General features: G+C 41.2%; 2 protein-coding genes across 2 annotated transcripts in view; one reads left to right on the top strand and one right to left on the bottom strand.

Annotated features, from left to right (window-relative positions):
• Positions 1–6,522, bottom strand: part of NBN (nibrin) — a 35,687-nt gene extending 29,165 nt beyond the window's left edge. Inside the window, exons 1-5 of the mRNA XM_054167450.1 lie at positions 6,299–6,522; positions 4,427–4,560; positions 3,858–4,003; positions 2,464–2,623; positions 1,004–1,107 (exon numbers count right to left, since the gene is read on the bottom strand). Of these exons, the coding sequence (XP_054023425.1) occupies positions 1,004–1,107; positions 2,464–2,623; positions 3,858–4,003; positions 4,427–4,560; positions 6,299–6,329 (575 nt within the window). The 5' untranslated portion in view covers positions 6,330–6,522. The remainder of the gene's footprint in view (positions 1–1,003; positions 1,108–2,463; positions 2,624–3,857; positions 4,004–4,426; positions 4,561–6,298) is intronic.
• A 1,963-nt stretch (positions 6,523–8,485) lies between these two features.
• On the top strand, positions 8,486–22,362 carry DECR1 (2,4-dienoyl-CoA reductase 1). Its single transcript, XM_054167448.1, has 10 exons — positions 8,486–8,569; positions 10,545–10,747; positions 11,718–11,775; positions 11,903–11,989; positions 14,425–14,572; positions 17,712–17,811; positions 18,944–19,016; positions 21,122–21,268; positions 21,998–22,060; positions 22,165–22,362. Exons 1-10 carry the CDS (start codon positions 8,492–8,494, stop codon positions 22,222–22,224), a joined length of 1,017 nt encoding a protein of 338 aa, XP_054023423.1. The 5' UTR covers positions 8,486–8,491; the 3' UTR covers positions 22,225–22,362.
• The last annotated feature ends 5,019 nt before the right edge of the window (positions 22,363–27,381 follow it).

Genomic DNA, 27,381 nt, shown 5'->3' with positions numbered 1-27,381 from the left:
ACTGCCTCTTGCCCTATCACTGGACACCACTGAGGAGAGCCTGGCTCTGTCCTGCTGACACTTGCCCTTCACATCCTTATAAACTTAAGTGAGGTCACCCCTCAGTCTCCTCTCCTCCAGGCAAAAGAGACCCAGCTCTTTCAGCCTTTTCTCTCTTTCCACTCCCTTCAGCATTTTTGTGGTTCTGTCCTGGACTCTTTCAAGCAGTTCCCTGAGGTCCTTCTTGAACTGAGGGGCCCAGAACCAGATACAATACTCCAGAGGTGGTCTGAGTAGGGCTGAGTAGAGGGGGAGAAGAATCTCCTTTGACCTGCTGGACACTTCTCTTAATGCACCTGAATATACTATTGGCCTTATTGGCCACCAGGGCACATTGCTGTCTCATGGATAATTTATTATCACCCAGGACTCCAAGGTCCTTCTCTATGTCCTAACATACACATATCTATGTGTGTCCACAAATACCTAAACCCAGCAGTGACTCCTATTCTTCTTCACAGCTTATTCCCCAATGGACATCAGTTTCAGTTCATCCCTTAACAGGTAATTAAAAAAATCTCTATTTCAGGGAATTCAACAGTCAGACTAGCTTGGTTTTAACCAAAGTTTACAGTAAACTCAGTAACTGTGTACTGGGAAGATGTGTCTGCATAATGAAATAAGCTTGACATAATTTCTTCTATGAAAACATCATTTATTTTAATGCATCAGCTCCCAGAAGAGCTTAAATGTTGCTTCAAATGCATCAAAAAAACAAGTTCCTGTCTAGAGCTACTAATATCTCTAACCATATAATCTATTCCAAGAGCTCATTTTATACCTCTAGGGATGAGAGCAAGAAAACTGCCTGAATATTACATTGTGTGTCATATTAAGCATTCTTCCACAAATAAAGTTACTGTAAATCACACATTCTGGCAAATATGATCAGATAGATGGACAGTTATTTGATCATCTAAATCCCAGGAATTTGGTTCTGTGACACTGAAAATACGATACTTACCTTTCATGATTAGGCAGCTGTTGCCTGGACTGGATAGCTTTGATTAATTCAACAAAAAACTCTGGTTTTATAATGGGTCGACCACAAATCAAAGCACATATAGTCTGCAAAGACAGAAAACATGTTCACTGTATGGGAAAAGGTCAGGCAGGATATGGTTCAATTGACATTAGCTTTTCAAGATCTTACTTGCAAAAAACATCACAGAAACTAACACAATGATACAGGAATTTGCTACTGAAGACCAGGATAAGTTTTGTTTCCAACAGCCTGGCTTTTAGTTGCTGTCTCAACGAAAGTTAGGAAGATGTGCAAGGCAACTGATGAAAATCTGTAACAGTCTTCAAAACTGGCAGTTCTGGTTTGCTTTCACAGATTACATTGGGCTGGAAGGGACCCTCAAAGGGCATCTCATCCAACTCCCTGCAGTCAGCAGGGACACCTCCAACCACATCAGTATGCCCAGGGCTATATCCAGTCTGATCTTCAATGTATCCAGGGACAGAGCCTGGAGACACATCCCTGGGCAGCCTATTCCAGTATTTCACCACTCTCATTGAAAAGAACTTCCTCATGTCCAACATAAATCTACCCTGCTCCAGTTTCAAAACACTGTCCCTCATCCTATCACTACAAGCCCTTCTAAACAGCCCTTCCCCAGCCTTCCTGTAAGTCCCCTTCAGAGAGTGAAATGTAGCTCCCCAGAGCCTTCTCTTCCCCAGGCGGAACAGCTTCCATTCTTTCAGCCTGTCTTCATAGAAGGTATTCCAGCCTTCTGATCATGATTATGGCCCCCCTCTGGGCCCACTCCAGCAGGTCCATATCTCTCTTGTGTTGGAGGCTCCAGACCTGGACACAGTACTCCAGGTGAGGTCTCACCAAAGCAAAGTCACAGAATCGTCTCACTTGACCTGCTGGCCACGCTTCTTTTGACAAGCCCCAGGACATGATCTGGCTCATGTCCAGCTTCTCATCCATCCCCAAATCCTTTTCTGCAGGGCTGCTCTCAGTTTCATTGTCCCCCAACCTGTACTGATATTAAGGATTGCCTCAACCTAGGTGCAGGACCTTGCACTCTGCCTTATTGAACCTCAAGAGATTCTCCTCAGTCCACCTCTCCAGCCTGTCCAGGTTTCTCTTGTGTATGGCACCCATTGTGTCCTTCAGTCTTCTCAACCACACCACTCAGCTTGATAACGTCTGCAAACTTGCTGAGGGTGCTGTTGATATCATCAGTGAAGATCCCAAACAGCATTGGTGCCAATACAGACCCTTGAGGGACACCACTTGTCACACATCCCCACCCAGGCATGGAGCTGTTGACCACTACCCTTTCCATATGCCTCCTCCTAAATCTGGAAAAGGATGAGTTTGCTTCATAGTAGAGGAATCTCTGGAGCAAATCTAGAACTTCATTAACACTTTTAGGAAACCTGCAAAGCAGCAAAAGCTCAGCATACCTTAACAGTAACTTTTACTGATACCATTACAAGATGAGTACAGTTTTTTGTCCATTCATTCACTACATGACCTCCAAGCTGCTGGATGGCTTGATTTAAAGCAGTTTTCTGAGCAACATCTAAACATGAGGAGCAGACAATCAAAGGTTCATACTCTACTCTGAAAAGAACAAGCAAAACAATTGCTTTAATTATTTCAGCCAACCATTATGATGACAGAGTTAACCTGAATATCATGTTTGTCTCAGGGAAATCTGGGGCAGGGAGAAGGAAATGAAACAACAAACTACTCTACCCTTCCCCTCCATAACTTACCTGGATCAAAGACTGTGCTTTAAAATTTCCCAAGTAAGCACTAATTTTTGTTCACAAAAATGAACCATTTTGATTTGAGGTCTGAAATAATTCTGGAGGACTTCTGGGTCATTCACAAACATCACACAGAATTGCTGCTTCAAGAATGGGGAACCCTGGAGGTGTTCATGGCCAGGCTGGATAAGGCCAGGTTGGAAGGTGTCCCTGCCATCGCAGGGGAGTTGGAACTAGATGATCTTTAAGGTCCCTTCCAACCCAAAACATTCCATGAATCTATGAATAGTGCAAGGTCAGGGAATATCTGAAGAAACTGAGCATGTGCTCTCAAAGGCAAAAGCATGCTCAACAGAACAGTCCATGAACAGACTAGCATTTAAAAAGATGCTGTGGAGTACAAGTTCAAGTAAGAATTTTTTCCTAACACTGCCACCACCCTTGATAAGAGCCTATTTGTATTCATAGATCTACAGCAGGGAATTACAAATTCCATGATTTGATTTGCTTCAGTCAGAAAGAAATTTAAATAATCTTTCTGGTGCAAAAGTCACAATGCATCTGATTGCCAGGCTAAATGTGAAGCATTAGCAGTTTGGGTTCACTGAAGAAAACAGCCAGATGCTGCAGCAAGCAGCGCTCAGTGGCTAATGCTGCACAAGGCATCCGCCAGCTGTCTCAGTTCTTTTCTTGTTACACTACCAATAGCCAACAAGGGTTCAGACAAGCTCCTTCCCTCCCTTCTTTAGAGCCATTTCTGGTTTAAGATTGTATTCTTTGCCTAAGAAAGTCCCAAAACACTCACTGTACATGAGACAACATCTTCTAAAATGCCACTGCTTTGCTATGAATAATTTTCATATCTTGGTGTCAAAATGAATTGCATTACAAAAATATGTAATGAAAAACTATCACAGAAGCAGGTGTGGAACACAAGCAAAACATTACTCATCTCCTCTGCTTTTTGAAAACTCCTCATTGCTGTATTGCTTGCCAAGTTGTATGATGTACAAAAATACTCTTCTCAGAAACTGCAATCTTGGTATTGGTATTGGTAGTTGGTATTTTATAATCAAAGCACTTACCTAAACTTGCTCTCAAAGACTCCAAAGTTGATTCTGTCACCAGACTGCAAAGACACTGAAGCACCATTAAGTTTTGATCCATTAACAAAGGTACCATACTTAGATGTATCCTTTACTGTTAAAACAGGGACTGAGAGAGACTGGCTCTGAAAATAAACAAATGTAAGTTTATCAAGTAAGATATCAGAAACAGGTTACTACCATTATGGCAACAGATAAGCCTGCACTAACACAACTGAAGCACCTTCCAGAACCAAGACCTAAAATGTGTATATGTAATGAGATTTAATTGCATTAATTTCCTGCTATGATCAAATCAATACAAATTCCTAGTGAATCTTCACTCTGGGATAAAAGGGAACTTGGAATTATGCAACTACATTTTTCAACAGAGGCAAGTTAAGCCTAAGAAAGAGAAACTGGCAAGCCAAGATGAAGACAAGACAGGAAGAGAGGTGATCAGCGGTTTCTACTCCAGGCATCAAACACCAGTGAGAGCAGGTATGGTCATGGCAGACTGAGTTATCCACATGGGTGATTGATAACACTTAAAAAAGCTGGTTACTTACAGGGGCTGCTTCAGGCTGACTTACTGTCAGAACTGCATGACTTCGACTGATGGACTGATCATCCTGAATCAAAATGGCACAGTTCTTGCGTCCAACAACATACTCTGTGCCACTCAAAAGCCGGTAAGGCTCTCCTGAAAATAAGCAAGAGACAAACAAGTCCAAAACACCCAAAGAACTTAGGGCTGACACTCAGTTCATAGTGTATCTGAAACTCAGCTTTGTGATGCCTCATATATTAGGCTAATTAGAATGATGCATTTAGTTTACGGACAAAATCTCTTCTCCTTTGCTTTGTCCATTATAAAATGATACATTTTAAGACAAACAAAGCAGCTGCAGAAGTGACACTACACTTGTTTCAAGCACTTTTTACTAATACTTTGCTGCTTAACTTTTCTCTTATATTATTTCTTGAAGATTAGGTGTTACACATAGAAGGAAAAGGAAAGCACAAGCACTATGTAGGATAGCTTTTCTGAAACATAGGGTTTGAGGGTACAGAATATTTTAAGAGCGCGTAATTTATCTACACAACCTATTAAAAGGTTAGGAGGAAAATATCCTCTTAATGAATGCAAGGAGATCTGCAATGTAAGTAAAACTGATACTTAGCAGTATCCAACCTATGCTTTAGCTCCTTCTTGGTATCTGTCATGTAGATCACATGATGGCTTTTCAGTGAATTGCCTTGACTACATCCAAAAGGTGTATGATACCTATTGGTCAACAGAACCAGAAATCTTTCTTGATGACATGAATGATTAAACTCTAGCTGAGCAAAAAAAATAATCTCCAAATATGAACTATACAGAAAATATCACCCTTAATACAGCTACAATAACAGTGCTTTGGCTCTTGCTCAAGCGTTTTCCAGGCAGTAATCACAGAATGGTTTGGATTGGAAAGGACCTCCAAAGGTCATTCAGCCGAACCCCCCTGCAGTCAGCAGGGACATCCTCAACTAGATCAGGCTGTCCAGAGCCCTGTTGAACCTCACCTTGAGTATCTCCATGGCTGGGGCCTCAACTACCTCCCCGGGCAACCTGTTCCAGTGTAACACTACCCTCATGGTAAAGAAATTAAGAGATAACTTAGTTAATTTCAACAGGATTAAGTTCTGTTGCCACTAGATTCACTAAACATCCAAAATTCACTCCCAGTGAATTAGAAAATAAAGAGCAGGCGCACTTGTGATAGGATTGTTTGTCATACAAAAAACATCTAAGTCATGAAGGAATTTGTCTATTTTACGACATCTATGATCAAAGCTATTAATGTATCAAAGCTCCTTTGGATAAGGAAACTGATGATGAAAAGACGCAGCAGCCATTCAGAATCCAAGAAACAGCCCGATGTCTCAACACCTGGTCCTTGAAACAGCAACATAATATTTAGAGATCTTTTCTTCAAGGAGAGGCTCCCGAGGTTGACTTCTGCCTCGGAGATCCTCACGGATTTTAAAAGCAGCTCTGTGACCTGCTCGACTGTCTGCAGCAGCGCCTGAAGGCACCCCACACGGTTTCGCAGAGCTATGGCCTGCAAGTGCTCAAGGGACAAACGGAAGATCGGCCGTGCAAGAGCGCCCAGAGCGGCTGATCTGCACCGGACCAATGCAGCTTTGCCCGGGAACACGGACAATCAAGCCCGCTCGGTGGAAGCCGAAGCGCCAGCTCCTGGAGCCGGCACACTTCGGCATCCCAAGGCACGGCCTGGCCGGCAGGTTCCCAACCCCACTCGCCGCATGTGAGGGACTCGATCTGGGGGCCAGGCACCGCCCCCCGCCCGGGAATCCGCGCAGACATAGGCCGGCGGCCCGCGGTGCCCGGGCCCGGGCGGGCCCAGCGGCGGTGGGGTCTGGCGTTCCCTCACCTTTTCCTGCGGCGGGCACCAACTTCCACATCCTGGAGAGCGGCGAGGAGCGGGACACAAGGCGGGAACGGCTGTACCCAGCATCCCCCGGCAAGCCGGGATGAGGCCGGGACAGGAAGAGAAAACCCTTCGCTCACCACCGCTGTTTTGGAACCCGCCTGCGAGAGGGAACGGAAAGCGAAACGAAAAAGGAGGGCGCCTGGTACCGCGGGCGGGCAGCGAGCGCAGCCGGGGCCGGACGCATGCGCGGCGGGGAGGCGCGGGCACCCCTATCGCGGGGAGGTCCCCGGTGTCACCAGCAGCAGCCGGCGATTGCTCCAGGGTACTTGCTCACGGCCCCGGGCGTCGTTTCATCCCCCGGAAGCTGCCGGTACCTTATGCCCCATGCCAGCTCTGGCCGAGACTGATGGGTGAGGCACGGCAGGGCCCGCAAGGCCAGAGGAGCCCCCTGTGACGTGTGTCGCGCTGTCCTACCCTCTTAGTGCAGTAGTATCAACAGAATGCATTCCATGTGGAACAGGAAATATTACAGAGGTTCACCTCGACTTTTGGATACAAGTAAAAAATTAGGATCATTTTAAGTAAAATTTAAAATGTCAGGAAGTTTAAAGGCCATTTGGCAGATTACCAAAGGTTTGCTCAAGGTGCCTCAATCTGTTGATATTGATGAAGATACTGAACAGCACTGGTCCCAGTGCAAACCTCTGAAGGACACCACTTGCTACCCATCTCCATCACCTCTCCAATACCTCTTAGGCATTTCTGTAGATGATTGAGACATAGTTATATCGGCTTAGTTGATTAGATGGTGTTGGATGATGGGCTGGACACAATGATCTCAAAGGTCTCTTCCAACCCGGTTTTATTCTATTCTACTCTATTCTATTCTACTCTATTCTGTTCTACTCTATTCTATTCTACTCTATTCTGTTCTATCTTTGCAGAAGACTCATGTTAGACACTTTCAGATTGTGCTTTTCTAGATGTTACGGGGTTTAATTACTTTTCCCCCTGCAGATATTAGATATACAGTAGGTGGGTTGGATTGGTTGAGGGGTTGGACACGATGATGGTCTCTTCCAACCTGGTTTATTATTATTATTATTATTATTATTAACCTAAAAGATTTTTAACAAACAGACATTTTCTGCACTTTAACATACATTTGGCATACTTTAAACCAGACATTGCATGCTTCAATGTTTAAGTTATTCTAAACCTCTTCCTAAACTTGAAAATAAGCATGCACCACAACAAGAGGACAGAGTCTCAAGCTGCACCAGGGGAGGTTTAGGCTGGATGTTAGGAAGAAATTCTTCATAGAGAGAGTGATTGCCCATTGGAATGGGCTGCCCAGGGAGGTGGTGGAGTCACCATCACTGGAGGTGTTTAGGAAGAGACTGGATGGGGCACTTGGTGCCATGGTTTAGTTGATTAGATAGTGTTGGATGATAGGTTGGACTCAAAGGTCTCTTCCAACCTGGTTAATTCTATTCTATTCTAAATTCAATTCTATTCTAATGACCCAAACCAAAGCAGGATTTTACACAGTGGAGGAAGTTTATTAAGCCAATTTATTTGTAAAATACAGGTATGTTTCTATATCCTAAGCATGAAATTGTTAATGCAGTTTTAAGAATTTGACTGCTTTCTAGTCTTGGAGACCACTCATTACCAAATCACTGGTACAGGAATTGCACCTTATCAATCAAAGCTGCTGAAAAACATTTTCTGAAATTTAGTTTGGCCAGCACAAGATACTGGCAAGCTGATTTGAAAGGAGCCACGCTAAGGATACAGAGCACACATCCATGCTCGGGTTTGGCTCCCATGAAGCAAAACCAAAACAGTTAACGTGCTCTAAACAACACTGAATAAACAAATTGGAAGTAAGAAAAGCCAACCTAGGGAAATGTATAACCTAAACCGAGCACAATTTGTCCCTCGCTGCCCCAGGGCGGTGGCAGTGCAAGGCAAAGCACCGGGACGGCTGTCGGAGGTCCGAGATGCTGACACTACTGGAACTCCGATGTCGTGCTGCAGGAGCAGCCGCCCCCCTGCTGACCAGGTAGCGGTGACCACCGTGCAACACGGCGCCCGACCGCCTCCCGCCACGGGGCGGACGCTGACCCCGGCTACGGAGCAGGCGCGCAGCCCGGCCCCCGCTACCTCTGACCTCTTGGCGAGGGAAAGATGGCGGCAGTGGTGGTGCGGCTGGGTCGCTGTACTGTCCGTGGCGGTGCCGCGGCCTGCTTCTCTGGCACCGGGCGGGTAAGGCGCTCCTTGCTCAGGTGGGACCGAGGGCAGTCTGCCGGTGCTTCGGCGGAGCTCCGCGACCTTCTGCCCCGCTGCCCCGCGGCTGCTGAGCGCCCTTGACCCGTCACAGGGTACGGCGGCTCTGTGCCGACGATGCTGCCCGCCGAGCTCCTCCCCCCCGTGCCCTCGTAGCTGCAGCCAAAGACCTCTCGCTGTTACCGAAGTGGTGTCGAGAAACGCCCAAGGCTTGAGTTGGGGCCCTGGACTCTGCGGTTTAGTGAGACAGGGAAATAGTCGAGACGTTTCGAGGGTGGACATAACCCTGTCTGCCCCGGAGCTCTCGCAGCGGTGCGGCCTGTGCACCCCGGCACGTCCGAGGGGTCCCCAGCCCTAGCGCAGTGCAGCCCCGGTTTCTCTCGCATTTCGGTACAGGCTGTACTGGCATTGCTATGGCGCCTTGATCCCGATAGCAAAGTCATGCACTACAATGTGCACTCCTCAAAAGAGGAGTGGGCTATGCCTGTTACTAACAGCATCTGTTGAGGGACAGTCATTGTATAGTGATTGTCTCTGGTTATCTCCTTATACTGGAAAAAAAAGGGAGTCCAAACGCTGTCTCGATTTGCAGTCTCTGCCATGAGCTGAAGGGAGACTCTCCCTGCATAGCTGAAGAGAGATTAATAGGGCACTAGTATGAAAGTGGATCTTCACACACCTTTCCTAGAGGTTTGATACTCCATTAAAATAAGCACATTTTATTTGTTGGGAGAATTAAAACAAGAACCAATAACCAACAGTAATTTACAGACATCTAGTGCGGATCTCATCTGTAGAATTTTATTTCAGAAAAATGTGATAATATTTGGATCTTCCATTTGGACTGTTTGATTTATTTATATTTTTTTAATCTGTGAGAACACAGAATAGTCTGAAGTTCAAGAAAGAGTCTCTAAAGTACACATTTGCTATAAATGCTGTAGGACTGGCTATGCTGCTTGACTTTTGTGATGATTCTAGCATTAGTCTGAGCTTCACTTTCTTCATTTTGTTCTACATAGTGCACACAACTCTTCTTCACCCCTGGTATTTGTTTCATAATTTCTTTGGAAAATGAGCTCTATTCAGTTGTCAGTGCAATTCCATGTTTATTCTGTTTTCACCTGTGCCACCCATTCACAAATGTATTACCACACAAAGATTCACATGTATACTTTCTCAGGCCAGCTTGAAGCTCTGTGAGTCTCCCATCCCAGGGCATTGCAGCTGTGGCGTGTACAGATTATTCAGCTACCACTAAGAATCATAAAATCAAAGAGTGGTTTGAGTTGCAAGGTACCTTAAAGATGACATCTAGTTCCAACCTCCCTGCCATGGGCAGGGACACCTTCCACTAGGACAGCTTGCTCAAAGCCCTATCCAGCCTGGCCTTGCACAGTTCCAGGGATAGGGCATCCACAGGCTCTCAGAAATCTATTTCAGTGTCTCACCACCCTCACAGTGAAAAATTTCCTCCTTACATGCCTGAGTCTGAATTCCAAATCCTGCTGGGAGTCTGTAGTTGGTGATGGTTTTCCCCACATGAGTAAAAGTAACAAGCACAAGAGTAGCTAACCGTCATCAAAAATCATTATTAAAGGTATTTTTCCAATGCTTCTTCAAAGCCTGCCTGGACACCTTCCTGTGTGACCTGCTCTAAGTGGTCCTGATTTGCAGGAAGGTTGAACTTGATGTTCTCTGGAGGGCCCTTCCAACGCCTAGTGTTCCGTGGTTCTCTGATTCTAGTTTCAGTGGAATGAAAATAGCTCAGGTGCTTTTCTAGTCTGGTATTGGCATTGCTGTGAAGGTCCTTGCATTTTGGTGTCATACAATCTTAATTGTTCTTACGTTCAGTTGATGACAGCAGCTGTGGTTGTTGCCTCCACTGCCACAAGGAAAAAATCTCATCCTGCAGACTTGAGAACAAGATGACTTGCCACTTCTTTTCTTGCAGTTTTTCAGCCACGGGACAAATGTGCTGTATCAAGACGGCAGTGCACCGCAAGCCACGTTCTTTTCACCTCTTCAAAAAGTGATGTTGCCACCGAATAGTTTTCAAGGGAAAGTGGCCTTGGTAACTGGTGGAGGTACTGGGATTGGCAAAGCAATGACTACAACTTTGTCCAGCTTAGGTGCCACCTGTGTTATAGCAAGCCGGTAAATATTAGCTGAATAACTTCGAGACTTTCATTCAGTACTGAATGCTGACCAGATCTGTTTTCGTCTTCAGAATGGAGCCTGCTTTCTTCTCCATAAGATGGATACATTTATTATATTTACTCCATTGCAGTGCACTTTTAAATTGTAATGTCATATTGTAAATACCAGAAGCTTTCAGATCCATCTGCAAGTGTCTAATGGTTTAAACAGCAGTAGGAAGAGATAAACTAGAGTCATTAGCATGACATGCAGCATCAAAATAAACAACCCAGAATATTAGACAGCAATTCAGCTAAAGCCTAAAAGAGAACACAGAATTGAAATGGCCATTGCTGAACTCTTTGAATGCATTATGTGTTGCTGATACAGATTTGAATTGCAGTAAAGAATGAATGCTGTTCCTCTTAATTCTTACAACTTTAAAGCCTTGATTTTTCCCTTGATGAGAGTGGTCTTTATACAGCTCTCGTCAGTAGCAGTACAGTGAAGACTAGAAAAACAATCTCCTTTTTAATCAAAATAAACAAAAGTGTTGTGGCATTTTTCCAAGTAGTGGTTTAGTTATTTAGTTTTACATTGAATTTGTGTGTCCCTTCTAAAATACTCATAGAGTAGACTCTAAGTTTGTTATGATTATGTGCTCACAAAGTATTTTTTGTAGCTTACTGTATTTGGTTAACTTAAGATAGTCTTGTATTGTAGTAACTTCTGAGTTGCTTTGAAGTGGCAGTGACCAGAAATTACCTTGATTTAAACATTTTCTTTTATAAAGTTAGTGGCTAAATAGAGTTTTTGACTTAAAGCTCACTTTTTGTGAATATCAGAACCAGACATGCACACATACATATGAAGTGGTGTCTTAAGGTTTAGCTGATAATTGCTCAGAAAAAAGAATCCCCAGGTTTTATTAATCTGAATTGTAATTGCATTTAATTGAAATGTAGTGACACAGTGTACTTCTTTCTAGAAAGCTTGATGTATTGAAAGGAACTGCTGAAGAAATTTCTTCTAAAACAGGGAATAAGGTAAATTTATACAGAATTGTGAATGTGCTGTTGTACTTTAAATGGTTATAGGTGCTTCCGTGGGCTTGTTTAATTTATGAGTGATACAGTTTTAAACTCTTACAGCTGCTTTTCCATCATTTTACAGGTTCATGCCATCCAGTGTGATGTGAGAGATCCAAATTCAGTAAAGAATGCTGTTACTGAAGCAATCCAAGTGGCAGGACATCCTAATGTAAGTGTTGTGAAAAGGGTTTCAACCTTCAGTACTGAGAAAGGGATGGAGAAAGTTAATGAAATCTAAAGACACCTTAGAGATGTGGCTGTACTTAAAGACACAGTTAGACTGCTTATTCTTTTCCTGTGGTTCTTAAAGTACTTAGCAGCTGAATAGACAAAACATTGTTATCCTTATTCAAAGGATTACCAGTCTCTTTGTAAACAGCGGGTTAATTTCGATGGGATTCTTTGAATGAATTAAGTGAACAGAATATTGTCCTTAAATCTTCCTAAAAAGATGACTTAGCTTACTGGTACTGTTGCTTGTTAACAGAATGTTTCACAACTTAGAAATAGAAGTAATCATAAACATCATCTTTGGCCCTTGCTTAGCTTTTTAAAATACACAAAGAGGTTCCAACTTGATAACTAAATTCTTAGGAAGTCAAGAAAGAAATACCTTCAGTCAAGCTAAGCATCTGTTTTGTAATAGTTTGTAACTTCTAGAGAGCTGAAATAAATACACTAAGATACTGAACTCTTCACATCAGGCTGTTGCTTTGAGGAGATGGTCTGGTCAAGTCTGAGCAATAATAGGAACCAAATTCATTTAATCATGAGAGAAACAACTCAGATTCTTCTAGCTGATAGTTATAAGGGTGTTACCATTGATGTGGGATTTAAACTGTTTACTGTGGATTTAAAACTGCCATCCCTGTAAGTGTAGACACTTTGCATTCACCAATAGCTTCCTGTGCACATAGAAGTGAATTCTGAATTCTTGTGCCATGTTACTGAATTCTAGTAGTGGTAAGAAGTGGAGGAATTATTTCTCACAGCTGTATGCTGTAACAGTGCTATAAAATAAGACAGCTCACTGTGCTGATTTGTAGACAACATACTTTGGGTATTATTTTGATTACTAGTTACTGCAGTTTTTGGCCAGAGCACATCTTCTGGTTTTATGTGTCTGCAGAGAGGGAAGAGGCTTCTTCCTATAGATTACATTTTAAGTGCACCAGTAATTTTCTAAGTAAATATTGCCTATGACTTGTTCTTTACAAGCATTTCCTTTCTATTTAATTCCACATGCTCTGTTTAATTAAGAGAGACTTCAGAGTCTGAATATTCAGTTATTTTTGTCTAGTTTTTCTCACAGTGACAGACATGACACGTTAGTTTACGAATGCTGCAAGCCAGAATGTGACTGCCACTGTGCGTGTGAGGTGAGATCTGAAAGGCTGACATTAATGGCAGCATCACATTACATCTAACTTTATTCTGTCCATTCCATCCCCAAGACTGTTACTCCCAATTAGGAAGCAGTCATTTTTTTGTTATATGGATTGTTTTGGCAGTCATGTATAGCTACATAACTTAAAGATTGTATCGTGCATGCTTTAGTGCACTAATTCTATTGCTGTGCCTTGGCTATATTTATTCAGTGATTTAAGTAACCTCCTCAATATCTTGAGGTGTTTGGATTTTACTTCATTTTTTTATTCAAATTGTAGGGAGGTCTGTAAATTGTATTTGCCATCTATTAGTATAATTTATGTCTGTTGTATTTTATTTGTTTCACATCCACGCAATATGTGCTATGTTCTGTTATTAAAAATTCTGATGTCTTAATTTAGCTCAAAAGTTCTTCAGGCCATAGACTTTGTTTTATTTGCAAATCTACTTGAATGTAGTTACTATTCCACAAGTAACTCTCCATTATATTGCTTTAGCATGTTTTATTATTATTAAATACACAGGATCCATCCCCATAAGTTTTGTCTTAAAGGCTTTTTATGTGATGCTTAGTCCCCTTAGAAAATTTATCTAACTTGTTAGCTTCCAGGGCCAAGCAGATGATCTATCAAAAGTATCCCCTGCCTAATTATTGTTTGTAGAAAGGCAATAAATGACAGATCTGTTCCAATAAAGTCTTGTACCAGTTGCTTGTAGTCCACTAAATCATAATGTTCTCTTTGTCAGGACTGATTAGACATCCTGTTATGCAACAGTCACATAATCCAGACTACAGTCATCAAGTTACTCAAACTACTTTTGGTTTTATTTGTGTGCATCCATTACATTAAGCAAGATATGTGACCTTGGAACTTGGTAGGAACACACTTTTTTGTTAGGATGCACTTGAGACACTACAGAAAATAGCAACTTAAATCTCCCCCTGCATTTGCAGTCCTCAGTACTAGACTTTTAACCACAGCAGTTTGGAAATACAGTTCATTTTCTGTTACTGATACATATCTGTGCTGCATATGTTAAAATTTCTGAGGGATTATTTCCTTCTTGTCTTTCTCTGCCCCACCCCCATTCCTCATTTGATGAGTGTTTTTACTTTTCTCCTTGGAAACACTTCAGAAGTTCCATGTAAATTCTTTGCTTTCCTCTCAGGACTAGTTTTTAGTTAACTCTTAGGTTTTCCTCCATGTGTTTCAGATTGTGATAAACAACGCAGCTGGAAACTTTATTTCCCCTTCTGAACGACTTTCTCCAAATGCATGGAAGACAATAACTGATATTGTGCTTAACGGTACTGCTTTTGTAACTCTGGAAGTTGGAAAGGAGCTCATTAAAGCACAAAAAGGTATCTTAAGATAAAAGGCACAAAAACATTGTGACACAATATTACTACTTACTCTCTCATTGCCTTACTATTTTTATAGCTAGTTTTGAGAGTTTGAAAAGAAACACCGTTTTTTTACACTCTTTTCTAGGGAGAAACTTTGTTTCATAAAGCTGTGCTTAAATTTCACATGGTAGAGCTGGCTAGCAATTGTTTCACTGTAAAATCTGCTGTTAAATTGGACTCAAAGGCCACGAGGTTGAGAATGAAAATGTGATTGCAGAGCTAAAATGTGAAAAATAAGAGTTCTTTAAAGCACAGACTTTGAGTCTTCTATATCTCTGTTAGTTTCACTGAGCAAGTGACTATGTGGCATTCATTTAAATGAACAGCAGGTCAGATATCGCTTTGAATTTTCCTTCCACACTTAAACAAAATTCACAGCTGTGGTATTTGACTAAGAGCAGTAGAGAATATTACCTTTGAGATAATTTGAAAGATAATTTTGAAATTCAAATCAGGATTAGGTTTTGTTTTTCCAAGTATAAGTCTTAGTAGTAGTTCGTCAGTAGTTCAGTAGTATTTCATTGATTGATTGAGCCAAAGATTTACTTAACCAGATTATTGTCTTTAAGGGAAAGATAATATTTGCCCTTCTATATCTTTAGTTTTATAAATAATATTATTAATCATAGTTAATTAACAAATAATAATAATGTTTAATTAATAATTAATATTTAGTTTTATAAATAATATACAAAGAACTGCTTTTATTTTACGTAATCTTCTAGTTATGAACTGAAAAGCATTAAGCTTAGTTTTAGATCAGCATGTTGTAATCTCAAATAGCATTTAAAAGCAGTGAGGTATAGTATGGTTTTCAGTGTGCCCTCACTTATGAATTCTGTTTTCTGGGTACAGGCACTGTTAAAATAAAACATTTGTATTTGCATTGTATTTTTCTAAACTCCTGATTTAGCTGAATTTCTTTAGAACTTGTCTCCAAAAAGTACCAAGTGGATTTATACCGTTAGATGATGACACTATAAAGTTAATGTTGTTTCACTAAGCGTGTATAGGTTTTGGTCAGTTGACAAAGTATTTCCCACATATATTTTAGCTGCACATGACAAAATAATTTCCACCATTCTAGTGCTGATATTCCCTCATTTAAAACCCATCCCCAGCTCTGATTTACTGTATCATTATAGCAAGCCATGGTAACAGTTTGCTTTATGGCCTTTCAGAAGCATACGGTGTCTCCCTAGAGTAATATGAAATATGACTTTAAAATGCCTTTGTCTCTGCTGCTATTGAATGCTTCCACCTTCAAATGCAGCAAAATCCAGTAGTCATTTATCTTAGCCTTGTCTCTTCCTTTCATTTCTAAGCTTCCCAAACACATGAATTTCTTTTGCTATTGCTTGCCTTCTTTCCAGGGAATTCTGTCTGTAAGTAAAGACTTTTTATTTAAGGCTTTCTTTAAGACATGATTTTGCAAGTAAATCAAATGTACCTACTGGTTGTCCTCTCATTCCCCAACTTTATTTTCTTTTCATTTGCTTGGATTTTTCCATTTGAGCAGACACCTTAAGCTTCCAAAGCGATGGAGATACTGCCCCAGTGCAGGTATTCTAGAGCAGCCTGTGAGCATGACGTACTTCTGACAGTTACTAGAACCTTGGCACATCTTTAGGTCTGCAGCATGACCTACAGTAAACCTAATTTAATAAATAATTAAAATGCTCTGGGTTTAGACTCTGAAGTTTGTAGTGGTGTTTAAAAGGCATTTATAATCTGCTAGCACATTATTTATTTGTGCACTACAGTTTTGCAAAATAAGAGGAGTTAATTGTTTAGATACTGTCCATTTTATGAATAGAGGCTTTAGACATAAAAAAAATCTTGTGCCTGCAGTGTACTTCAAACTTCAAAGCTATAAATTTATCAGTCAGTCATGTTTCTGTGGTGGGTTCACACAGCTCACCTGTATTCTAAAAATTCTGTGGTTTAATTCTGCAGAATGTTTAATGAGCAATCAAATGGAAATCATTTCAGAGTTGCTCTGTGGTTTTTGACCTCTAATACTTCTTTTCAAAGTGTTTCTCACTATGGACTCCATTTCTATAAACAGGGTCCATAGTTTCTGTTGACATTTCCCTCAGTCCTCGCTTGTGGTTCACTTGAGTTTCTCTTGTGTAACATTACTGTGATTTTATTTTTCTAGCTGAGTCTCTAGTTCAGCTTGACGTACATCCTACCAGTAATGTACATTGTTGTAGAAATATCCCTTGGGTAGCTATTCCAATTAAATTATGTTTAAAATACTGTAAGTAGCACAGTTATTTTAGTTACTGTGGCGTAAGTAGTGAAATTGTGGGCCCTTGTCCTCCATTTCCCACTTGGAGTAAGTTCAGGCTAGTCATTGGTCAGACTCTCCAGGCTTTTATAAAAGAAAGATGCAGTAAACAGTTGCACTTTCCATTATTTTCCCTAATGGTTTCCACAAGTCTTTTACTACAACATAGTGAAAGAAAATCATCTTTTTATAATACAGTTTGTTGTGTTGATAATGGAAAAAGTTACAAAGGTTAACTTTGTCACAAGCTCTACTGCAGAAGAACCTTCTGAAAATTTCTTATCAAAACTCTTTACTGCATAAACATTAACTCAAGCCCTGTGTCATTTCAACATTATGTCAAACCTAATTGTTAAAGCTGATTTGGTTTTGGATTTTTCTTTTTCAGCTAAGAACTGATGAAATCAAGGCAAATTACCTGGGTTCTAAAAAGAAACCAAGATCTTAGCCTTCACTCCAGTGAGACTGATTTGCACGTATAAATTCATTATCAGTAGAAGTCAGAGGATTTAGACCTTTGGAACCTAATCAGTAGTTATTTACATTTATACAGAGCAGCTCTTTAACATTTATGGGAAAGATGGAATAGAAATAAAAGGACTTGAAAGCAGATCTTCCAAGACTTGATTTTTTAAATACCTTTTTACATCCAGGAGAAAATGCCATCCTCAGCACTTGAGCTGCAAACTTTTCTACCCCGAGGTTGCTCTTATCTTAAATTCAGAGTTTGATCTTCTTGCATTTATTGTTTGTTTAGTGTGGGTTTGTTGGGGGTTTTTAAAATGTTTTTTCAACTTCCAGGAGCAGCATTCCTAGCTATAACAACAGTTTATGCAGAGAGTGGTTCAGGATTTGTGTTGCCGAGTGCCTCTGCAAAAGCTGGTGTAGAAGCAATGAGCAAGTGAGTAATCTAGCAAAATATGTTACTGCTTTTCACACCCTTGAGATATCCTAGCTGGGCTATGAAAATGGAGCTAGTTGGTATAGTCCTCCTGTATAATAAGAGAACCTTCCTGCCTCCAGTATCCAAGCAAATATAATGTCAGTTACAGAGTTCTGATAATCAGGATGCTCTTGCATTCTCCGAGGCAAGCCAGCCCTTGAAGACAGTTCATTTGGGGAAATGTTTGAGGTCTGTAGTGCCTTCCACTTTTGTCTCAGGAAAGCACACTTGTATTTGAGTATACTGTTGCTTCACCTATCTAGTTTGATAAAGAAATGTGTTTCCTACCACTGTTTTAAATTAAGATCTGCAGTTACACTTAATTGAGAACATTATCATGTGATGTATCCATGTTACTCGACAAACAAAGGCTTTTCTATTATCATTACTGTAGTACAGTCCTTCGTAGCGAATAGATCCTCCCCTTCACTTTGGCAGAAGGAATTGAATAGCTTGGCAGCCTTTTAGCAACCAGAATTCTTTATCCAGAAAATGATGAGGGAATGAGTGATGGCCTTGATTTCTGTTCTGTAGAGCTGTAACTGAAGTGTGCACTTTCGAGAGACTTCATGGCCCAGCAAATTCATTCACCGTAGCAGATGATCCACCTGAAGTGCAGCTTATGCAGAGAAAATGCTGCCATAAAGCAAAAATTATTCTTCTGGTCCCATTTTAGAATATAACCTGGTTTGTGTTACCTCAAAGCATCTGGTGTGAGAGAGATATTGAAAATGTTAGAGGTGTTTACTTGTGAAATAGTCTAAATTACCAGAGAGAGATGGAAGCCTAACAGTTCTTTGCCAAGGAGTTTAGGTGCTCAAATCATCTGCAAGAGGTGCAAGGGAGAAAGGCTTGCTCCTGAATGTTGCTTTATCCATGATGTATCCTTTCAATCAGTATGCCATGGTTTGTGAATGTGATTTATTTTTGTTTTCTTCTCCGAAATGTTTTTGTTAAGAAAAAACCCCAACCTTTTCAGCAGGCTCTAGCATTTACAGCATTGATTCAGTTTGAAATGCTATTTTTGCTGAATAGACTGATTAGAATACAGCATTTAAAATATTGATGCATTCTGTTACTGAAATTTTAGGTCTCTTGCGGCCGAATGGGGTAAATATGGCATGAGATTCAATGTGATTCAACCAGGTCCAATAAAAACAAAGGTACATAGTATGATGTGAAGCAGCCTTGAAAATGCTTTGTAGTACTGACTTGACTTTAAGACGGTCTAACCTTTTCTGTCACTGGTAACTTCAGGTATGATTTCCTTGGTAGTCAAGACTTTGCTGGAATATTGAACACGCTGCCTCTCAGTTCTTCTGTAGAACAGAATTTACCCACTTCTGAAGCATGCCACTGCTTCTTCTATTACACTAATCCAAATCAAACTTCTTTTAGTGTTTCAAAGAAATGATATATCAAAATATTTAATATTGATTGTTAGCAATTGCATGTGCCTAGTTTGTCAAGTGTTCTTACACTTGGTGGAGCGAAAGTGCCTGTTTCTGCTTGAATTGCTGACTTCATCAATTCCAAAACTTCAGTATCTCTTTTAGGTATATGAGAACAGAATCTCACTAGTTTTGTTGAAAATCACACAACTAAAAAGAGAAAAACTAAGTCACCAAGGAAATGTGAAGGTTTGATATGCATGAAAAGGAGGATTGGAGGGTTTGAAGGAAGTAATCCAGACCAGCTGGAGCAGGAAGGAAAAAGCAAGCAGTCCTGCAAGAGGAAAGAGGAGGATCCATTTCAGATTGATTCAAAATATTACAGTTATGAGCAGTAACAGCTAATAATGGTAATACCACTACCTATAAAATATTTAGCAGTTGGTTTTGCTGCTGTTTTGGGGATAGGAGTGCAGTTTTGCCTTTTTTTTAACTGTAAGGAAAGCTAAGTGGCAGTATTGGCAGGGTTATAAGATTGTCGAAGCAATGTTACTGGATCAGGCCAGAAGTCTTCCATGTCTTGTGCACGGCAAGAATAGAAGGAAAACATTAAATGACATTTCTTTACATCTCCACCCCCAGCAGCCTGTGGCCCAGGGGGTTTGATACAGTTGCTATCTTTTCATGTTGTAATCTTAACAGATTGGTTTTCTTCCATTAGTTTGTCCTATTCCTTTTTGAACCCATATAAACTTTTGGCATCCGCTCTGTGATGCCATGGTATCACTGATTTACAGATTCTCATAGTTTTGGGCATGTTAGCTGCTTTAAACATGAATATTGCTACCTCCCATTAATGGTTTTAATTTCAACTAGTAGTGCATCTCCCACTTGAGACACTCTCTGTTCTTAATACTGGTTCCAAGTTAAAATCTTCCTGAAAGCCTTCTCAGACAGACTTCCCTTTACTTAGCGTATTGCAAAATGGAGGCTTCCTGCCTTAGGTGTTGCATCCCTGTCTTCAAAAAGCCTTGTTGTGAGTCATGATGGGAGAAGGGAAACATGTAACAAGTACAATGCCCTACCCAGGACATAATCTTACAAACTGGCATGAAAAAACAACGGCAGTGGAGGATTTAAATGGTGTGTGCACTTAAAGTCTACCTTTAACTCTGTCATTTCAGTAACTTAACATAAATGTTACTAACACATTTCTGGGTTTGCCTTAGAAAGTTGTTTCCTTGTGGAGGAGCCAGGAAGAACAAAAAAACCCTCTTCTATTTCCCATGCCATTCTAAGCTTTTCAGGTACTAAACTTCCAGTGACTTACTTTAGTTCTAGCCATTGCTGCAATTAACTGAGCTTGTTTTGGGTTTTTTTAAGTTTTACTTATTCTTCATGTAATTTATTTCTTTCCTTTCCCCACCTCTTCTCATTTCCCACCCCCTCCTTGTTTCTGCTGCAGTTAGTGCAGCAGCTTTGAGTCCTGCTTATTTCTTTAAACATTTGGGAAACAAAAGACTGTTAACCCCTTTTTGTTTTTCATAGATAGATGGTGGGTGACTCTCCCAGAGGGGTTAAATTCCAGCACTTCATGCTCAGCAGATGCCTATCAGTGCAACAGGGATAAAATACTTTCTGTTTCCTGCTTGCTTTTTTCATCTTACTGACAGACAGGGTGTAAACAGTTTACTCACAAATGTTAACTTCCATATTGTTTGTGATTAGTAACATCTTGGGTGACAGGTTGGACTTGATGATCTTTGAGGTCTTTTCCAACCTTATTGATTCTATGATTCTCTGTAGCACTTTAATTTCTGATGTAGTTATATCATTTTAAATGTATTTATTCTTCTGTGTTACTCTTTAATTCTCAGGGTGCCTTTAGCCGCCTTGACCCAACAGGTGCATTTGAGAAGAAGATGATGGAGAGGATTCCCTGTGGACGTTTGGGAACTGTAGAAGAAATTGCAAATCTTGCTGCCTATCTCTGCAGTGACTATGCTAGCTGGGTTAATGGAGCAGTGAGTTTTGGCTGATCTTGTTTGTACAGTTAACCTGCTGATGGTTTTTTTAGCCCTAGTTCCAGGAAGGAAACAAAACCTGTTACTTAGACATTTTCCCCAAGTGTTCTGGACCATTCTGGGTTCAGAAGATGGTAAGAAGGCTGCAGCACCTCCCCTTTAGGGACAGGCTGAGAGAAATAGAGCTCTGCAGCCCGGGGAAAAGAAGTCTTCCATGAGTCCTTGTAGCAGCCTGCCAGTACCTGAAAGTGGCCTACAAGACAGCCAGAAAGGGACTTTCTACAAGTGATAGGATGAGAGGGAATGGATTGAAGCTTGAGGAGGGCAGATTTAGACTGGAAATTAGGAAGTCTTACAATAAGGGCAGTGAGACACAGGAACAGGTTGCCTGGGAAGGTCATGGATGCCCTGTCCCTGGTGGTGTCCAAGGCCAGATTGGATGAGGCCTTGAGCAACCTGGTCTAGTGGAAGATGTCACTACCTATGTTAGGGGGGTTGGAACTAGACGATCTTCAAGGTTCCTTCCAACCCAAAACCATTCTATGAACTTATGGATTATTAACCTTTTAATTATGCTGTATAGTGGTTAGTACCTTTAAAAAGAGCTTTGGGATGTGATTGATTTTTTTTCTAATCCAAATTGATACAAACTACTTTAACAGTTCATAAATAAGGGAGTGCTACAGAACCCTCCCTATTATTAAATGCCTCGCTTTTGCTTTTTTCCAGGTTATCAGAATGGATGGTGGAGAATTTGTTTCTATGGCAGGAGAATTTAATGATTTGAGGAAGGTATGAAATTCCTTGCTTGCTACTTTACATTCAAACAAAGGTGTGTAATTATATGAAATTCTAATAAAACTGGTTTTGGTTTTTTTTTTCCCCCCTTTTATTAGGTTACCAAGGAGCAGTGGGATATAATGGAAGCAATGATTAGAAAAACAAAAGGCTCTTAAAAGTATGTAACTGTACAGTGGAGATGCCTGGAAATGAACCACTAATTTTTCATCAATATTTAGAAATAACCAATTGAGAAATAGCCTTCAAAAATCTTTTGTATGCTGACTTCAATAAAATACTTTGCAACTACTGTATTTTGAATAAAGCATCTATCTTTTTCCCATCTACAGTATAATCTGTTGCTAGTAGTGAAAAACAGGTGTACCCTGAAATGTTACTGGTCTTTACCTTATGTCTCATAGCCATGATGTGGCCTCCAATTTGATTTTATTTTAACCTTTTATATGTCAGAGGATTTTTTATGTTTCTCAGTGTCTCAGTGTTGGAAATCCAATAGCAATTCAGGGCTGTCATATATAAAGATAGTTGTTAATCTGAGGAAAAACTATCAAGTCCTCATCTTCATACTTCAGAAATAAACCTGCAAGTAACAAAGCTTCAGGTTATCAGCAGCACTGCATGCACTGAGATGGGAGGTAACTCCTCTGGTTACTTACACAGTCTTGAAATAACCTCACTGTTATGGTCTCTTCTTCAGCTGACATTTTCAATCTGTTAATTATTTTATGCTGAACTTTAAAACTGGCATTTAAGGACCAGCAGTGCCTTTCTAAGGAGCTTGCTCTTTGTCATGATTAAGTCAGTGTTCTTGAAAATGTGAATCTATGGTTCTGTGAGTCTAAAAATCATTTGCTGTGATAGTGTGTGTAACTAGGGGAGTCTCTCTATAGACCAGTGAAGGGTATCAGTAAATCTGGATTGAAAGCTTTGAAACTTCATTGATTGAGATTGACAGAAATCCCTAGCTTTCATCCCTAGCTTTCATGGTACTAAAGAAGCTTCAAGAAGATGTTACCTCTGAACCTGGTCAGTTTATCCATCCCAAATAAGCAGGCAATTTAAAACCAAGCAAACAATATTTATTGCTGTCCCTCTTTTAGTTGTATTACACTTTCCAGATTAGGGAGTTGCCAGTTGTTTTTCCCTCCTGCTTCAAACAATGTAGGCACTGCTTGGGAGTTAGACTAGACCACCTTTAGAGGTCTCTTCCAACCCAGTACCTTGTATGATTCTGTGATTCTGCAAAGAAAGAGGAGGGCAGATACACCTGGCAGCATTCCTTCAGGATCTGGTCATCTGAAGGAGCGAGACTGGCACATCCTTTTAGCTCACCAAATACAGGTCCTGGGTGGAGTGCAGGTGGAGAAGATCAAGAAAAGAGGCACATTCCAATCTCAACATTTTTAGGATTGAATTTATAGCTTTAATAGTCCTGCCTGCATCATGTATTTTTAGGTATGGAAAGCAGAGACATTTTTTAGCTGGGGTGAGATGGAAAGGGAAGGATAGAGTCAGGTGATAAAGAAAAAAGGGGGATAAGCCTACCTCTGTGAAACTATTTTGTTCCCAGCAGTAGTTACCATGGTACTTGGGGGTAAGGCCTGCTGACATAGTTGAAAGCCAGAAATCCACAATATCCACATTGAGGACACTGCCTTATGCCAACCTATTTGCCCTAAGATTGTTGCATTCCTGACTGCATTCTCAGGCTGCCAGTGAGCCACCAGGTATATGGGAACATAAAAAAAAAGTATTGCTTTGAGCCATCGTAGTTTCACAGAGGTGAAGTTGGAAGAAACAAGAAAGCAGAGGAATGGGTCAGGAAAGGTGATGGTGTACATTGGAAAGCATGGAAGAAGTCAGCAGGGTTGCAGAGGCAGTTTAATTTTCATCGATCACAAGGAAAATCTTCCTGGAATCCAAATACCATTTTTTAAATGACATTTGTATGACCCATCAGTCAAAGGTGGTGTCACTCAACTTGGAGGCACTCACAAAGGAGGATTCATTGTCTGTTTTCAGATGAAAAGTACATCTTGTCTGCTCAATTAAACCTTGACATTACCCTTTTTATTTCAGGTGATGATTTACTGTCTTTGAACCTGTCTGTTAGAATTTCTTTGAGGAATTCTGTGCTGTAAAAGGGGTATTGTAGTATAATGGAGGCTTATAAACAAGTTATGGAAATCATTTGAGGTTGCAAACAGAGAGATCAGTTGTATTACCTCTTTGCTATGATACCAGAACTGCTGCCAATCTTTGCTTCTCCTATTTCTGACTATTCCCTCTTCCTGAATGTATCAATTACCGTTAAGAATATTGCTAGTATTTACCAATTCAAGAGTCTGCTTTACAAGCAGAAAATGACACTGAGGGAAATCTGGGTTACTACCTGTCCATACTGACTTCCAGATTCATTGGCATGTGAAACACTCCTTTATCTTTTTTCCCATGTGCTGGTAACACACAAGTGAAAACACTACATTGCAAGGAAATGCGTACCGTTGTCCAACTCCACAGAGCTGTGTTGCTGCTTAACATGTAACCCCACTTTAACCAAGGTAAAACCACCAGGTTTTTTATGTGCTCATTTAATATGCAGTAGAATTCAAGGGTTCACAGATTGCACTGGGTTGGAAGGGACCCTCAAAGGTCTTGTCCAACCCTCCTGCAGTCAGCAGGGATGCTTCCAAGTAGATCAAGGCTGCCCACATCGGGTCTGATTTTGAGCGCCTCCAGGGACAGGGTCTCAACCACATCCCTGGGCAACCTGTGCCACTATTTTACCACTCTCATTGTAAAGAACTTTTAATAGGTGCAAACAGCTTCAGCTGATTTCAGTGGGATTTGGAGGTGCTCAGCACTTCAGGAATCAAGCCACGTATATTTGGGTGCCTAAATACGGCTGCTGAGTCTCCTCATAGACACAGCAAGTAGATGTGGATTTTGGTCTGCCTCTGCAGCCTGTGATTATGATTATGATGAGAGCTTAGCATAAATGCACAAGACGTCAGATGGAAATTATTCAGAAGCAGCTAGGGCTGCCTGACAGAACAAAGACTGAGTCCCAGCTTCAGTGGAGCTCAGCAGCAGCCTCTGCCTATTTTGTCAGACCAGGTTTGTGTGACGCAGAAGCACTGCTGTGTCTCAGCACCCTGCTCTGCACAAGGAATGTGCTGGTTAGGAATTCTGCGAGCTTGTGTGGGTCAGCTTTTCAGAGATGCATAAGGGTGACCTTACTGCTCTCTACAACTACCTTAAGAAAGGTTGTAGACAGGCAGAGGTTGGTCTCTTCTCCCAGGCAACCAGCACCAGAACAAGAGGGCACAGTCTCAGGCAGCGCCTGGGGAGGTTTAGGCTGGAGGTTAGGAGGAAGTTTTACACAGAGAGAGTGATTGCCCATTGGAATGGGCTGCCCGAGGAGGTGGTGGAGTCACCATCACTGGAGGTGTTCAGGAGGAGACTTGATAGGGTGCTTGGTTGCATGGTTTAGTTAATTAGGTGGTGTTGGATGATAGGTTGGCCACGATGATCTTGAGGGTCTCTTCCAACCTGGTCTATTCTATTCTATTCTATTCTATTCTATTCTATTCTATTCCTATTCCTATTCCTATTTCTATTCCATTCCATTCCATTCCAAGTTGTAAACAGGGGAGATTAGGGCTGTGCAATGATACTGGGCACCCACTGCTTAGAACAGAGAAGGGCAGTAGTGAATGAAAGCCAAATCCCTCACTTCCAAGACCTGTGTGCAATCTTGACTAAATTGTCCATGAAAATGAGCATGGTGTTCTCCATAATGGGCAGTGGTTTGTGTACTGTTCAGGATTATGTGTCAGCAAACACTGCATTTGTAATGTCTCAGCTTTTTTGAAGGGCCACATACTTAACCTACTTTATTTTTGCACTGTTAGTAAAATTTGCCATTTTGTGTTTTAAAATTAATAGAAAATCACCCTCTTTGATTTGAATACCAAGCATTGTGTGGATTTTTAATTTTCAGAATAGAATAGAATAGAATAGACCAGACCAGACCAGACCAGGTTGGAAGAGACCATTGAGTCCAACCTATCATCCAACACCATCTAATCAACTAAACCATGGCACCAAGCACCCCACCAAGTCTCCTCCTAAACACCTCCAGTGACGGCAATTCCACCACCTCCCCAGGCAGCCCATTCCAATGGGCAATCACTCTCCATGAAGAATTTGTTCCTAACATCTAGCCTAAACCTCCCCTGATTCACAGGTTGCATCAGGTTGGAAGGGACCCTCAAAGGTCATCTTGTCTAACCCCCCTGCAGAGAACAGGGATACCTCCAGCTAGATCAGGCTGCCCAGGGACACATTGAGTCTGATCTTGAATGTCTCCAGGGATGGGGTCTCAACCACATCTCTGGGCCACCTGTTCCAGAGTTTCACCACTCCCATTGTAATTAACTTGTTCCTTATGTCCAGCTTAAGTCTACCCTGCTCCAGTTTCAAGCCATTGCCCCTCATCCTATCACACACAAGCCCTTCTAAACAGTCCTTCCCCAGCCTGCCTGTAAGTCCTCTTCAGATAGCAAAAATGTAAATTTGTACACATTTAAACTAAAATGGGCTAAAAGATTTTACTGCATACCTATTTGTAATTTGTAGGACAGCGTTTTGGAGTATTTGCTATCTTGAGTGCTTATTGGAATATTTATTTTAATAAAATATGCTCTTTTAGACAGTAAATTGCTTAACAGCCTCAGTAAAGCAGACCCCAGGTAGCTAGGTGTCAGTCAGTTTCTCTCCTTAGCAGGAATATGGCATAGCTGCTTACCTCACACAGTTGTATTTTGTGCATGCTACAGTTTTACTTGGAATTTTTGCTTTGGCTGCCAGATGCCTACCAGAAGAAAGAAACTTGCAGCCTTCCCATCACCACCTCTTTCATTATTCCAAGCCTCATTTTGCCCCAGCCCTGACACTATGTAAGAGCTCTGCCCAAGATTATTATAGGGACTTTGAAACCTGGAGTTTTTACAGCAGTTTTGACCCATAGCTGGTACACTTTGCTTTGCACTCCCATAGCATACACCTTTGCTAGAACTGGGGGGTTAAATTGCTGTCTTTTAATCCAAGTTTTATTAATGAAAAACCACTGCAGGAAACATTCTGCCTGTGGGGGACTGAGACCTGCTTTCTGTCTTATGCTGTGTAGTAGAGTCAGCTGGTGGGCAGCAGAAGGCTGGCTTCAGAACAGATCTGTGACAGGTAACTTTAGTCAAGTTCAGGAAGACAAGATTCCAGCTTCTCTGGTGACTTCTTGTCAAAACTCTTTA

Source organism: Dryobates pubescens, chromosome 14 (genome assembly GCF_014839835.1).
Source record: "Dryobates pubescens isolate bDryPub1 chromosome 14, bDryPub1.pri, whole genome shotgun sequence".
NCBI classification, from domain to species: domain Eukaryota; kingdom Metazoa; phylum Chordata; class Aves; order Piciformes; family Picidae; genus Dryobates; species Dryobates pubescens.
This window is presented reverse-complemented; position numbering and strand designations above follow the sequence as displayed.

Bases quoted from the DNA above. Each gene is read 5' to 3' on its own strand.
- DECR1 (XM_054167448.1), top strand. From the start codon at position 8,492: ATGGCGGCAGTGGTGGTGCGGCTGGGTCGCTGTACTGTCCGTGGCGGT. The intron at 11,776-11,902 runs GTAAATTTATAC...ATCATTTTACAG, and splicing joins CTTCTAAAACAGGGAATAAG to GTTCATGCCATCCAGTGTGA. The intron at 17,812-18,943 runs GTGAGTAATCTA...CTGAAATTTTAG, and splicing joins GGTGTAGAAGCAATGAGCAA to GTCTCTTGCGGCCGAATGGG.